Raw genomic sequence first — 12,376 nt, 5'->3', positions numbered from 1 at the left:
AAGGAAAAGGAAAAACACAAAGCAATATCAAAGGAGACAGAAAAGGCTATCCCTTCTGGTAAAGGAAAGGAACATGCAAATCCCGTAGTATGGTTTCTCAACATTTTTAAAAAGTTTTTTTTTCGAATATTTATTAATTTTTTTATATAGATTTTTGTAAGAATTGCATAGTGTCGTATACTCTTTTTTATGTAGATTTTTATGAGTTATTGTTTTTGAAATATTTATTCAATTATTTTGACTGATTGTAAAATATTTTTCTAAACCATGTTAAAGTAAACATTTGTATTTCTTTCAAATTGCAGAGTACTGGCTGGTGTGCATTATTTGATATTTAATTTTTTTTTATATTTGATTTGTTTGGAATTGTAGAGTGTAGTCTATTAAATATATTTTTATAATTGCATTTTAATCTTAAATTTAAATAGTGTTACAATTACATTTATATTATAATTATAACATTATTTACACCGTACCTTCAGGTACGGACATATACTAATATATATATAAATAAAAAATAAAATAAAAACACTTGAGAAAAGGCTCAATGGGGACACTACAACCCCTTGTTGTGATCTAATTATTTTATGTCAAAAACATTTAATTTTTTTTTTTTTGAACTGGAACACAAATGTTATTAGTAATTAGACCAAAGTAATAAAAAAATAAAAATTAAATTAATTAAAAATAAAAGAATTAAAATAACACAAGAGGTATAGATTATAGGAACACATTTTTCTGAATCCTTTTTTTTTTAAAAAAAAAAAAATCCCGGGTTACTCCTAGGTTTAACCCGCTTAACCTAACCAAACCAAACAAGCTGTTCTCTCAGCCGGCTCTGCTACAACATTCCCAATGACTCTCTGGCTCCTCCGGCGATGGACTCCGAACTTGTTCAACCTGACTCGAAGTTTCCGATCAAACTCTGCACTCGAAGCCCTAGCAAAAGCCTCCGAAGAAAAAACCCCAATCATCGTTCTCTACAACTACCCTTCGTTTTCCGGAGCTTTCTCAGCACTCTTCGCTCGCCTCTTCCACTCTCATCTCAACCTCCCATGCCTCATCCTACCCTTCTCCTCCGTCGAACCTCTCAGGTATACATACACATTCTCACAAATTCGCATATACATTCACATGCACACACATTCATGTACATACTTATATTGCAGCTTGTTAATTTTATGTAATATTTATGTTTAGCTGATCCTCATACAGATATTGGGTCTTCTAAGAGCATCTCCAATTCTTAATTATTATTATTTTTGCATCAAATTTGAATGAAAAATTGGTTAAAGGCTTACAATATGTTTTTAAGTTTGGATTTTTTTAGGATAAGTTTGATGAAAAAAGAGAGAGTTAGGATTGGAGTGTTGCATAACACTATTGCATGGCATTTGACATGGTAAGCATGGTATTTGACATATGAGAATGATGCTTAGGAACATTTCATCAAACACTTGGTGTGCACTCAAAATTGGCACATTTAATTTTTTTTTTTTTTTGTTTGGTGCAAGCACATTTTAAGGTTAATTTGGTGAAAAAAATTGCCTCTCCATTGATTTGATACAGATTTGTTGAAATGGTTGGAGTGCAAGTTCAGCCATTTCTTTCGTCAAATTTGAATTTGATAACAAAATAGAAGGACTGGAAATGCTCCTTTTGGGCTAGAAGAGTCAGCACCAATCATTTCACCAAATCAAGCTCTAACCAAATTTTCACCAGTCATATTTTTGCTCAATCTTTATAATTTTCAGATTTATTCACCAATTCCCAACAAAATTTTAAAAAGAGTAAGGATTGGTTATGGTCTTCTTTCATAAGAAATGGTTAAAACAAGTTTTTAGGATCACTTAAGATTTTTTCAAAAAGATTTGATGAAAAGAGAAAAGAGAGTAGGATTGGAGTGTTCTATATCATATCAAAAATCTAACCAAATTTCACTCAAATTTGATGAAAAAAAGAGTAATGTTTGGAGATGCTCCAAGGAGTCTACATTTTAGTGGAAAGAATAATTTATTTACTTCATATTCTGTACTTATGTTATCTTTCCTCAGCCTTTTGAGCAGCCAAACAGTTTTGTTTACCCGTTTTATTATTATAGTTTTCAAAATAATGTAGGGTTGAAGATTTGTGTGTTGAAGGGATCAAGAAATGCTACTTTCTTGATTTTCTTGGGCCGAGAGGATTTGCGGCGGAACTTTCATGGCGAACTTCATGCGAGTAAGCAAACATTTGTGTGTTAATTTGATTTGAATGGTGGTTTTGTTGTTTGATTTCACTGCTTTTTTTGGAGTATATGGTCACTTAATGTGAAGTTGGTTTAATTAGGGTGATTGGGTTCGATCATAGAAAATCAGTGCTGTCCAAGATTTCATCTGACCATGATTGCAGTGGGAACCTCACATTTCATGTTGATATTGAGAAGAGCAGCTCGACTGCTGTGTATGAATACTTCTCTGCAAAACTTTCAGAGATGAGATACGGTGATGTGAGTACAAGTGCAATTATTCTCTGTGTGCGCTTTAACACCTAATTATTCTGGTAATATAAGGTTGTGTTTGCTTGTGGTGAATTGGGATCCCATTCAATGATTCAGTTCAACTGAATTCAAAATTCCAAATATCATTGGAGTGTGGCATTCACATTAAATGCAGAAACTCTCGTTTCATAGTGCAACAAAGTAATGTTTCTCAAAAATAAAAAATAAAAAAATAGAGCAACAAAGTAATGGAATTTAAATTGGGCCATTTTTTTTCGAAGCAACCAAACACAATTGGGGGCTATCTTTTCTACCACAGAATTAGAGATAACACAAAACGTGAAAATTTTGCTTTTGTAGGGAAATTATTTTTATGGCTTTGTGGTGTAAGGAATTTAAGTTCGAAGACAAATTTAAGTACATGAAGTGGCCAAACATTTGAATTGCAAACCAAAGTCCCAATTTCATGCAACCAGCTTAAACACCAGTGTTAGGATGAATATTATTTAATTATTTATCTACATTTTTGTGTATAACAGGGCAATGTCAAAAGTTTATTAAACCCAAAAGATCGAGATCGCATGGAATTGGTTCTTAAGTACATTGAAGATGCAGATCTTCGCCGATGGATTTTACCAAACATTAAAGATTTTAACATTGGGCTTGGTGAATGGCGTTCTATGTTGAACTGCATCACTAATCCACACATGTATGAACAGGTTCAGTGCTTCAAATTTTGAGTTTCTACTTGTATTTTTTTTAAAGAATTTATTTTGACTAGCATATTGTTTAATGTTACTGTTCTTTTGTTTGATATTCATGCCTAATGTTTTTGTCTTACATGTGAGATTTTCTTAAATAGTAGTAGAAAAAGAGATGCGAGCTCGCTGCAATGTTAACTCCAAGCCTGCTGTCTATTTATATTATCTGTGTTGTATAGCTAAAAAATTCATCAAAATCTATTTTTTACAACTATTTGTAAGAGACAAGCAGATTTCTAGGAAGTGCAACCTCTCTTGTAGAAATGAGCAGCCATGTTAATATTTTTTCTAAGGGTAATTTTATTTGTATACCACAAAAAATCTCAGTACAGACCATTTATGCCGTTCGGATATAAACTTTTGTACAAAAGTCAAATGTTGGGACATAAACTTTTGAACAAAAAACAGTTGTTCGAATATGAAAAGTTGAACGGAATGTATATCTGAACAATTCATATTTGTTCGGAAGTTTATGTCTGAACATTTGACTTTTGTTCAGAAGTTTATATCCAAACGACACAAATGGTGTGCATTGAGATTTTATGTGGTGTGCAAACAGAATTTTACTTTCTCTAAACTGATTCATGCTACTCAGAAGCAAACGTATAAGCAGAGATATGTTCAGTTGTGTGCACTACTTATTTATTTATAATCTGCATCTACAGGCTAAAGTTAGAATGAATTGTCATATGAATCACTTTTTCCCTTTCATCTATGGTTCTTGTGCTTTAGTTTAGAGTTTTAATGTCAGTTCTTGAACTTGGCTCAAACTGTCTATTTTACAGTTACTGGAGATAAGCTCTGCAGATTTAATTGGCAAAGGAATTTCTTATATATCTACTCGGCAGGATGCTGCAAAAAAATTGCTGGATAAGGTTTTCAAAGTTCGTTTAGGCAAAGGATTTTATGGGGAGTGTCTGGTAAACTAGCTATGCTAAAGCGCTATCTTTCAACAACCACAATAATTTTAGTCCTGGTATATTTTGCTTGAGACTGTTGTCATGTGGCTTTTATGTATAATGTTTGTCACCTGAAGCCCTATGTAACTTTTGGTTTTAACATTTGTCTTTAAAGCATATCTACCTCATTAGATATTGGAGATGCTAAACTTTTAAAACTTTTGAGTTCTTTCTTGTTAAAATGATTATCATTCCTCTTCTTCTGTTAGTGAACAAACATTTTTACATCTTCTTCAAATGTTCAAGCAATTTTTGATTCCATGAATCTGGTCCTTAGGGAGTAAGAGCTGATGGAAATTCTAATTTAAGTGATGAAATTGGTAAGGAACTTAGCATAAAGAGTGCTGCAGCTGGATTGAGGTAAGTTGCTATTGGAATAGATGTTATTGACTTAACTATATTATTTATTTCTAGAATGATATTTTTGGCATGTGAACTGTCATCAATCTATCTACCTAAGTGTCAGGTCTTTTTTGATGGTTCTATACTAGGTCATGCTTTATGTAGCATCAATTATCTGTACCTTGAAGGTTGGCTGCATTGCTATTTAAATAGTTTCCTCCACTCACAGTTGCAGATTGCGAGTTAGAACATTTCAAATTTTAACCACTCTTGAGTTTCTAAACGAAGAGCTTTTCTTATCAAAATACTAAACATTTTCTTAGATTATTGCTAATTAATGTGCAATACATATCTTCTTGAATATGCGCATTTGTCATGTCAGGCCCATAGGAGCTGTTGTTTACATGCAACGTAATAATCTTAAAATGTGCTTAAGGAGTACCGATACTGCTACTGATACCTCTGAAGTTGCAAAGGTGTGCATGATGATGAAAAGTGTTTTTTTTCTTTTTTTTTTTGGGTCTTTCTACCTCCCTTAAGATTGGATGTTTTGGGATCAGTTTTAATCGAGTTTGCATTGCTTGTTTTAAACATAAAGGCATATGGTGGAGGAGGTTCCCCAAGTTCCAGCTCCTTTATAATAAGGATGGATGAGTATAACCAGTGGCTCTCAGTACACCAACCATGAAAACATTAAGGTATGTCATTATTTACCCTTTTTAGACAGCAGTAAATTGGTTCTTTAAATGTTGTAATCCATGGAAGCATTTCCACTGACTTGTGCTACTAGTACCTAGTCATCTGAATTCCCAAACAATTCTCTTTACAGAATCAGTTACTGCGGCTACTCTTATTCTCTCATATCTTCTCATTTATCAGTAGCTATCTTATGTTTATCAATGTCATTGTTTCACTCCTTTCAATTGTGTAAGAAATGATGTTATGATATTTTTTATTTAATTTACCCCCTTATAATCTTACTAAATTCTCATTAAAAATGTGGAGGATGTTGGCCAATGACTCCTAGATGTTCCAATCTATACATTTGATTGGCCACATTATACTTTGTGTGTGTGCGTTTGTACACTTTGACAAAAATAGAAAGTAAAAGATTTCACAATTGTGCTCCATTTTCTTATCAGTCTGGGTACTTGTGAAAATAAAATAAAATGAAAACTTATCAGTCTGATTGCATTTGTCTACTTGTTCCCTTTCAATCTTCCTTTTCTTTGATTAATTAATCGCTTGCATTTTTTTTTTTTTGTCAATGTATTTTGCATGAATATCATAAATAGCTCTCATGAAAAACATTTCTATTCTGCACCTTTCTCTAGTTCAGCGGGTAAAGGCAGAAGGATGATTAATTGGTGGATATGAGAGGGTTTAGTTTGGCTTTCACATATGCGTGTGGGAGAAATTAGAGTTGAATATGATATATGTACACTGATTTTAACAGCCTCAAATTACCAGCAAGATTGATTGAAACCCCCAACCAGGCCTCCCCTTTCCAAACAGAATGGAAAAACAACCCACTACTGCCACTGCCACTGCCACTGACACCATGAAATCAGAAGAAGGAAAGATTAACTGAACATGGATATAGCTAACAACAATGTCATCAAAAACAGAAGGAAATACCAAAGAAAGAAAAAAGTTGATATATTCTTACTCCATCATGGGCATGATCCTGGATTGTTAAGCTTGTCGCCCAAATGCATTATATATGCGCAGCCAAGCATCCGATTGTTGAACAATTAGCACAAGATTCATTCTAAGCAGTAAAAGTTCTTGACTGTTCAATTCTTATATTTATGATTATGTGTATAAGTGTGGTTATATAATACAATCATAACCAATAATATTGAGATGTGTTAATTGAATTGTACGATTTTAAATTTTTTGGTTCTTGGGTTGGTTTAGGTTACACAGTCACCAACCAGAGAACCGAACCGATTGGTTGGTTCTGGGATTTTTGGACCCAGAATTGAACCGAACCAATGCTAGAGCTGAACTTACACAACCCATAAAGGTTGATTTGGTTTGGTTCTTTTGTGCACTCATACTATTTAGACATCCACTTAGGTTCAAAATGATATAATTTATACATGCATATGTAATTTACATAAATGTATGTAGATGTCCTGATGAGGAGTTTTTGCCATTATATTTTTTGAGTTAAGATAATAGTTGGGCGTTGTGATTTTGAAATGACCAATCATGCTTCTTGGGAAAATGGAGTCAGTTTGTGCTTTTTATATTGAGCTTGGTTGCAATTCTTCCCACTTTGTTTTTTTAGTTCTAAAGATTGGAGAGCGGTTTGTGATTTGTAAGTGATTTCTTTGTTTGTTCTTCTTTTATTTTTTTTGGTGATGTGTTTGCATATGTAGAAGACTACTTGTCCTCTTTTTGTATCTCAAAAAATGTCCTTTTTGTTGTATAAAAAAAAATGTTCAACTTTGATGGAACATATTTGTTGCTAATAAAAATAATAATAAAAAATATAAGCTGCATGTTAATCTAAGAAGCACGGACATTTCTAAGAAGGTGACGTATCCGTGTCGTGTTCGTGTCGGACACCGACACTCTTTGGACACTCTTAGGACACGTGTCTGACACTTTTCAAAACGTGTCCTATTTTTAAATTTTTTTTAAAGATCCAAACACTCTTTGAACACTTGGAGGACACATGTGTCAATCACTTAAACACATGTGTCTATCGATTAGATACATGTGAAATTAATTATAAGCTTGAATACAACAATTTAAGATATAATAATAAAACAAAACCCATATAAATTTATAGAAATTAGTGTCATATTGCATTTTATATTATATTTGAATGATATATTTATATATATAATATATAATAAATATATAAAATTATATATTCCATGCGTGTCCCCCACGTATCGTGTCCTGTATTTTTTGAAAATTAACGTGTCAGTGTGTCCGTGTCGTATCCGTGTCGTGTCCATGTCCATGCTTCTCAGATGTTAATTATACACACATAAGTCTTATTATTTGCTTGGGAATGAAGTCTCTGAGTTCTTCTACATCAGTGCCTAGGGCATTGTAGCATAGTGGTATAGGTGTGACAAAGGAGAAGTGAATTTAGGGGTTCAATTCATGGTGTTTGAGCTCTTACTCAATGCTAGTCTTGCCAATGCAGGGCGTTGGGAGAAGCAGATTTGGAACTAACCTAACGTTCTGAATTATATGCAGAAGGTGATTTTCTCATGCTCGTAACTGTGCTCTTAGCTTGATAGCTTCTATGATAGCCCATTTACATATGAAATACACCAGCATTTGTTAAGTAGTTTATTGGGCAGCCATCTTGCATAATGCCCTTCGCTATAATTGCTGAGTGAGTGTTCACCTTTATTTACTTGTCGATTTGTTTATGTATTTATGTACTTTTATTTTTGGGGAGAGTGGGGGATTGTTTAACATCCGTATTCAAAAGTAAACCTACTATAAAACAGTGAAATCCATATGGAACTTACACAACTGGGAAAAATAAAAATAAATAAATCTGTATGAAACATACAAATTCCCATGTGGTGCTGTGTTTTTTCTGGCCATCATGTGCCTTGCTAATTTTATGCTGTGAAATTTTGAGCTAAGAATTTGCATAATATACAAGAATTAGTGCATCAGTTCGCTGGACAACCATCTGCCACTATGCCCTTAGCTGTTGGGCAAGTTGCCAAGTCACAATGTTCACCATTTGTGCCCCACCAAGTGATTCCTTTATTCTCCATGCCAACTGACAAGTATAGCAGCACAGCCATGAAAGCCACCCCTGCGTCCAGAGCCGCTGAAAGAATATAGTTGTACCTTTGCCACCACTTCTTTCTGTAACGAAAGATGAAAAAGTTGAAAATTGTTCCAACTAGGATCCACGAATTGTAATTAACTGCTGTTGCTGGTGGCATGTAAGCTGTTGCTCCCAAAAGGACTGGAAGGTTAATCAGAGGAATCCACGACTGCTCGGGAAATGCCTTATGGAAGAGCCAAACGATAATTGGTCCCACTGCACCTCCAAGAAAGAACCAATTCATGGAACTATAGTTTCCAAGGCTTCCAAAAATCCGTTTAGGCCCTACCAGACCCCATATAACCGAGGCGTCAAAGAAGACCCGATCACCAGGGCATGTCCACGGACTGTCAGCTGGAAGGAGATCATCCTGGCATATGTTCGTAATAGAGTTGAGCAGCCACCATGCCACTGCAATGTTTACAGTACCCGCAATGATTGTTCCTATGAACTGTAATATGAGTAATATATGTCACAGATTGTACGGAAACAAATGTCTGAAATAATTTCTAAAAGAGAAGGAAAACTATCCTTGGAATGATTTGCAGTAACAATAAACCTTTCAAGTTTGGGTGAAACAATTGAATAGCTTGATATACATTGTGGAACAATTTCCTAACAACTTAAGCTTTTGGGATAATCTAACATTGTATCAAAGCTAAACCTTTAGGTTGGCGGTGTAGTAAAGACTTGAGAGGATACGATCTAAGGTCTCGAGTTCGAGTCAACCCAAGGGGCCACTTGAGGTTTGCCTAGTCATTAATTTCAAGGCCCTGGGATTAGTCGAGGTGTATGTTATATAGTAGTGTGAATGCTCCTACCACTGACTTTTCATGGGGAAGTATTTCATTTAATCCCACAGCATTTCTTTCTTGCAATAAGAAACTATTTCTAAGTACTTCTATTGCAGCATCAATGGATTATTATGTTTCTAGTGGTCCACAAATATCTAGATGCTGAATTGTGAACATATGTGGCAGATTTGTATGTGTTCTGTTATATATATATATATATATGGTATGTCAGATTTGTAGGGAAAATATAATTTACCTGAACTAAGAACATTGATCTTGGAGGGATCTTCATGTAGTGTCCAAGCTTGAAATCACTGAGGAAAGAGACGGCCTGAGAAATGCTCATATAACCATAGACTTTGAAGCACACGTTAGCTATTGGTCTTCCTGGATATATAATACCCATGACATACTCTGTGATTATGTTCAGCCCTGGTGTCTGCGTATAAAATATTAGAGCATTAGGGGGGGACAGGAAACAGATTTCACGTCAATGTCTAGGAAAATAACACAACTTTGATTTTAGAGACAAAAAATGTTTTAACAATTGCAGATTTCCTATTTGTTACAACTTTTTAAATATAATTTTACCAGGGCCTGAAATGGTATTTTGAATTCTTGGCCATGAGGCTTGAAATGGTTTTACACTAACAGAACATAGTTCATGTTCAGCTTGTGCAGGGTAAGGAAATGATACATTATTTACTTATCATGATGCAAAGCTAACACATAAATGTAGGGACTAAAAGAGACTGCTCAGGCACCTGATTTGTTGTAGCAGTTATGATGCTGATTGGAAGGGTGAAAATGAAGGCGATGATGCAAGCAAATATGAGTCCCCACCATGGCATCTGAACCTGATTGTTCAAGAAGATGCAAAGTACAAAAGAGGCTGCAACTGTCACTCCAAGCAACACGTAAAACCACCAGGAAGGTATGTCCTCGTATTTTCTCATCAATCTTGTATGGATATCCTCCTTACCAGTGTACGAAGCACGGAATCGATCGTATATCTCCCTGTAGAATCACCATGAATGCATTTCTTATCCAAGTGTCAAAAAATACCGAAAATGAATATCAAAGTGCCTCTTCTTTTTCTTTTCTTTTCTTTTTTCTCTTCCTTCACTTGATCTTGTAATCATATATGTATGAACATATATTTATCTTATTAGTTATTAGTTTCATGTGATAACATTAAAGAACATGTGGAAAACTGAGAGTTCATAAAAATTATTGAAATGGTGTTCAGTTTTGAAAACTCTCATTTGGGTAAAAATGGAAATTTAAAGAGTCTTGAGAATCCACAAAGCCTTTTGGGGTTTGGGAACATAAGGCCATTGTTGGTATTATTTTTGTTTTCCATTTTTTTGTAGCAAAAAACAGTTGCCAAAGTGTTGAATGTTTTAATTGGGTTTGTAATGATTAAAAGGCACAGGAAATATAAGATATGGATTGTGCAAGATAATATGTTGTATGTTCTCATCATTTTCTATGTTCTTGCCTATCCAAAAATAAAAAATCTTACTCTTATCATTGATACATGTTCTCAACTTGGGATTTGTACAAATTATTCACACAAAAATTTGATTTGAGTTGGAGCTCATAAAAATGTGGGGAAAAAAACTTGTTTTAATGATGTAGTCATGCCGTGATGCTGACAGTAATATTGTACCTAAGGCACCTTTGGATAAAGTGTTTACCTTCCATAGAAGAGGCCCACATGCGTAAGAGTGGATGCAATTGTGGCAAAACCAAAACCATAAGTGAGTGCAAAAAACATGCTTAGATGTAGCCGTCCTTGCTGCTGATACTGAGCCATATCTATCTCAAACTTCTTGTTCACAATAGCTGATATGTTATACCTCTGACCTTGTGCAGTGAACAAGTGTGAGGAGAAGATGGGAAATCTTTTAGCACCGTACAAGTCTAGGCCCCAATAGGATATGGGGATTGCAATGTAGACGATCAAGGTGTACCCGAGGAAGACATTGACAATGGAAAAGAAAGGGGATATGAGAGGGCTGAACAAGAAGGATGCAACAGCAGTCCAGTCGAGTGTTAGTGCTCCGAGTCCAAGGCCTCTCATGCCCGATCCAATCTGTTGGGCAGTGACCGACTTGGAGAAAATCCAGCAGACCCATGAGATGCTTGTGAGTGTTGTGAAGATGTATCCAGGGACCAGATACCAGGAAAAGCTGCAAAATAGTGCAATTAGGAAGAACTTTGCCCTTGACATGCGTGCCTCGTCTTTTTCATGCAAAGCCCTGCAAATTTGAGATCAAACATTTCCTCTTCAGGTTAGTCAGTTATGGAGAACACGTGTATCAGTGGACTATATATATATTGTTCTTCTTTGTTTCCATAATAATTTTGCTGTTTGGGGGTGCACTTTGAATACCTGATGGGTTGGTGTTACATGCACTAATTAATGTACTAACAACTATACTAATATTGGTTATGACATTATTATTGACCTCACTCATCATGCAAATTATAAATACGAAAAACTTTTTAAATTATGTCACATCATCAATTGGTATACTAATTAGTATACTAATTGGTACATATAACATTATTCTGCCTGATGTGATTATTGAAGAAAAATCTTTGGTTTCATAGAGAATGAGAATCACATTATCAGGAATGCTATTCACTTTGTTTGATTTTGGTTTTCAAAAAACAGTTTTCAAAAAATTTTATTTTATTTTTTTTCGTATTTTAATGTTTTTAATGAATTTTTTTAATTTTTAGACACCTAACATAAATACATTTAAAAAGTATAATACTAGTGATAGCACGGGTAAATAACAAAAGGTGATAAATAATACTAAATATGTTAAAAATTAATAATAAAATTCTATGATATTAATTTACATAGGTACTTAAAAAATAGATTTGATTGATCTCAACCGAAAAAGAAAGGTCAGAGTGAAATTTTATAAATATATGATAAAAGTAAAAATAAATTAAGTTTGAATTTGAAGATAAACTATAAGAATATAGAAAGTGAAAATCAGATAAATCCTAAAAAAAGAATAAACTTAATTGAAAAATTAAGAGTAAGAGTAGATCCTGTACATATAAGGTAAAGATTAAAAAAAATTAAAATTAAAATTAAGTGTAAATGTGAAGATAAATTATAAGAATATAGAAAGAGAAATTTAGATTAATCCTAGAAAAATGAGGTAGAGGGAAATTTAGTAAATATCAAATGAAGATTGAAA

General features: G+C 34.0%; 2 protein-coding genes across 8 annotated transcripts; one reads left to right on the top strand and one right to left on the bottom strand.

The window, feature by feature from the left end:
- The first annotated feature begins 746 nt into the window (after positions 1-746).
- Positions 747-11,630, top strand: LOC145804820 (uncharacterized). Of its 7 annotated transcripts, none has more exons than XR_014347311.1 (11): positions 747-1,094; positions 2,119-2,220; positions 2,329-2,488; positions 3,019-3,198; positions 4,026-4,160; positions 4,477-4,559; positions 4,924-5,017; positions 5,140-5,239; positions 7,711-7,766; positions 9,892-10,086; positions 11,031-11,630. XR_014347311.1 is itself a non-coding variant. In XM_082900004.1 (9 exons), the coding sequence occupies exons 1-8, from the start codon at positions 856-858 to the stop codon at positions 5,227-5,229; spliced, it is 1,083 nt and encodes a 360-aa protein (XP_082756130.1). In that variant the 5' UTR covers positions 747-855; the 3' UTR covers positions 5,230-5,239; positions 7,711-8,039. The 7 variants fall into 7 exon arrangements, 3 of the variants coding, with proteins under 3 accessions (XP_082756130.1, XP_082756132.1, XP_082756131.1); XR_014347310.1 differs by having other exon boundaries at positions 9,825-10,086; XR_014347313.1 differs by lacking the exon at positions 7,711-7,766.
- Positions 7,997-11,388, bottom strand: LOC114308547 (oligopeptide transporter 4). Its single transcript, XM_082900003.1, has 4 exons — positions 10,853-11,388; positions 9,917-10,169; positions 9,409-9,591; positions 7,997-8,809 (listed from the first exon to the last, which is right to left on the bottom strand). Exons 1-4 carry the CDS (start codon positions 11,386-11,388, stop codon positions 8,195-8,197), a joined length of 1,587 nt encoding a protein of 528 aa, XP_082756129.1. The 3' UTR covers positions 7,997-8,194.
- Positions 11,631-12,376: the final 746 nt, after the last annotated feature.

This window comes from Camellia sinensis, chromosome 12, assembly GCF_055761805.1.
Source record: "Camellia sinensis isolate YWXY chromosome 12, ASM5576180v1, whole genome shotgun sequence".
Classification (NCBI taxonomy): Eukaryota; Viridiplantae; Streptophyta; class Magnoliopsida; order Ericales; family Theaceae; genus Camellia; species Camellia sinensis.
Note: the sequence above shows the minus strand (reverse complement) of the source record. Positions and strands in the feature narration are given on the sequence as shown.

Excerpts from the sequence above, each read along its gene's own strand:
- LOC114308547 (XM_082900003.1), bottom strand. The coding sequence starts at position 11,388 with ATGTCAAGGGCAAAGTTCTTCCTAATTGCACTATTTTGCAGCTTTTCC. Across the intron at positions 9,592-9,916 it reads TAACTGCTACAACAAATCAG|ACACCAGGGCTGAACATAAT; the intron begins GTGCCTGAGCAG and ends TTTTATACGCAG. Across the intron at positions 8,810-9,408 it reads GATCAATGTTCTTAGTTCAG|TTCATAGGAACAATCATTGC; the intron begins GTAAATTATATT and ends CTCATATTACAG.
- LOC145804820 (XM_082900004.1), top strand. The coding sequence starts at position 856 with ATGACTCTCTGGCTCCTCCGGCGATGGACTCCGAACTTGTTCAACCTG. Across the intron at positions 1,095-2,118 it reads TCCTCCGTCGAACCTCTCAG|GGTTGAAGATTTGTGTGTTG; the intron begins GTATACATACAC and ends AAAATAATGTAG. Across the intron at positions 3,199-4,025 it reads ATCCACACATGTATGAACAG|TTACTGGAGATAAGCTCTGC; the intron begins GTTCAGTGCTTC and ends TCTATTTTACAG.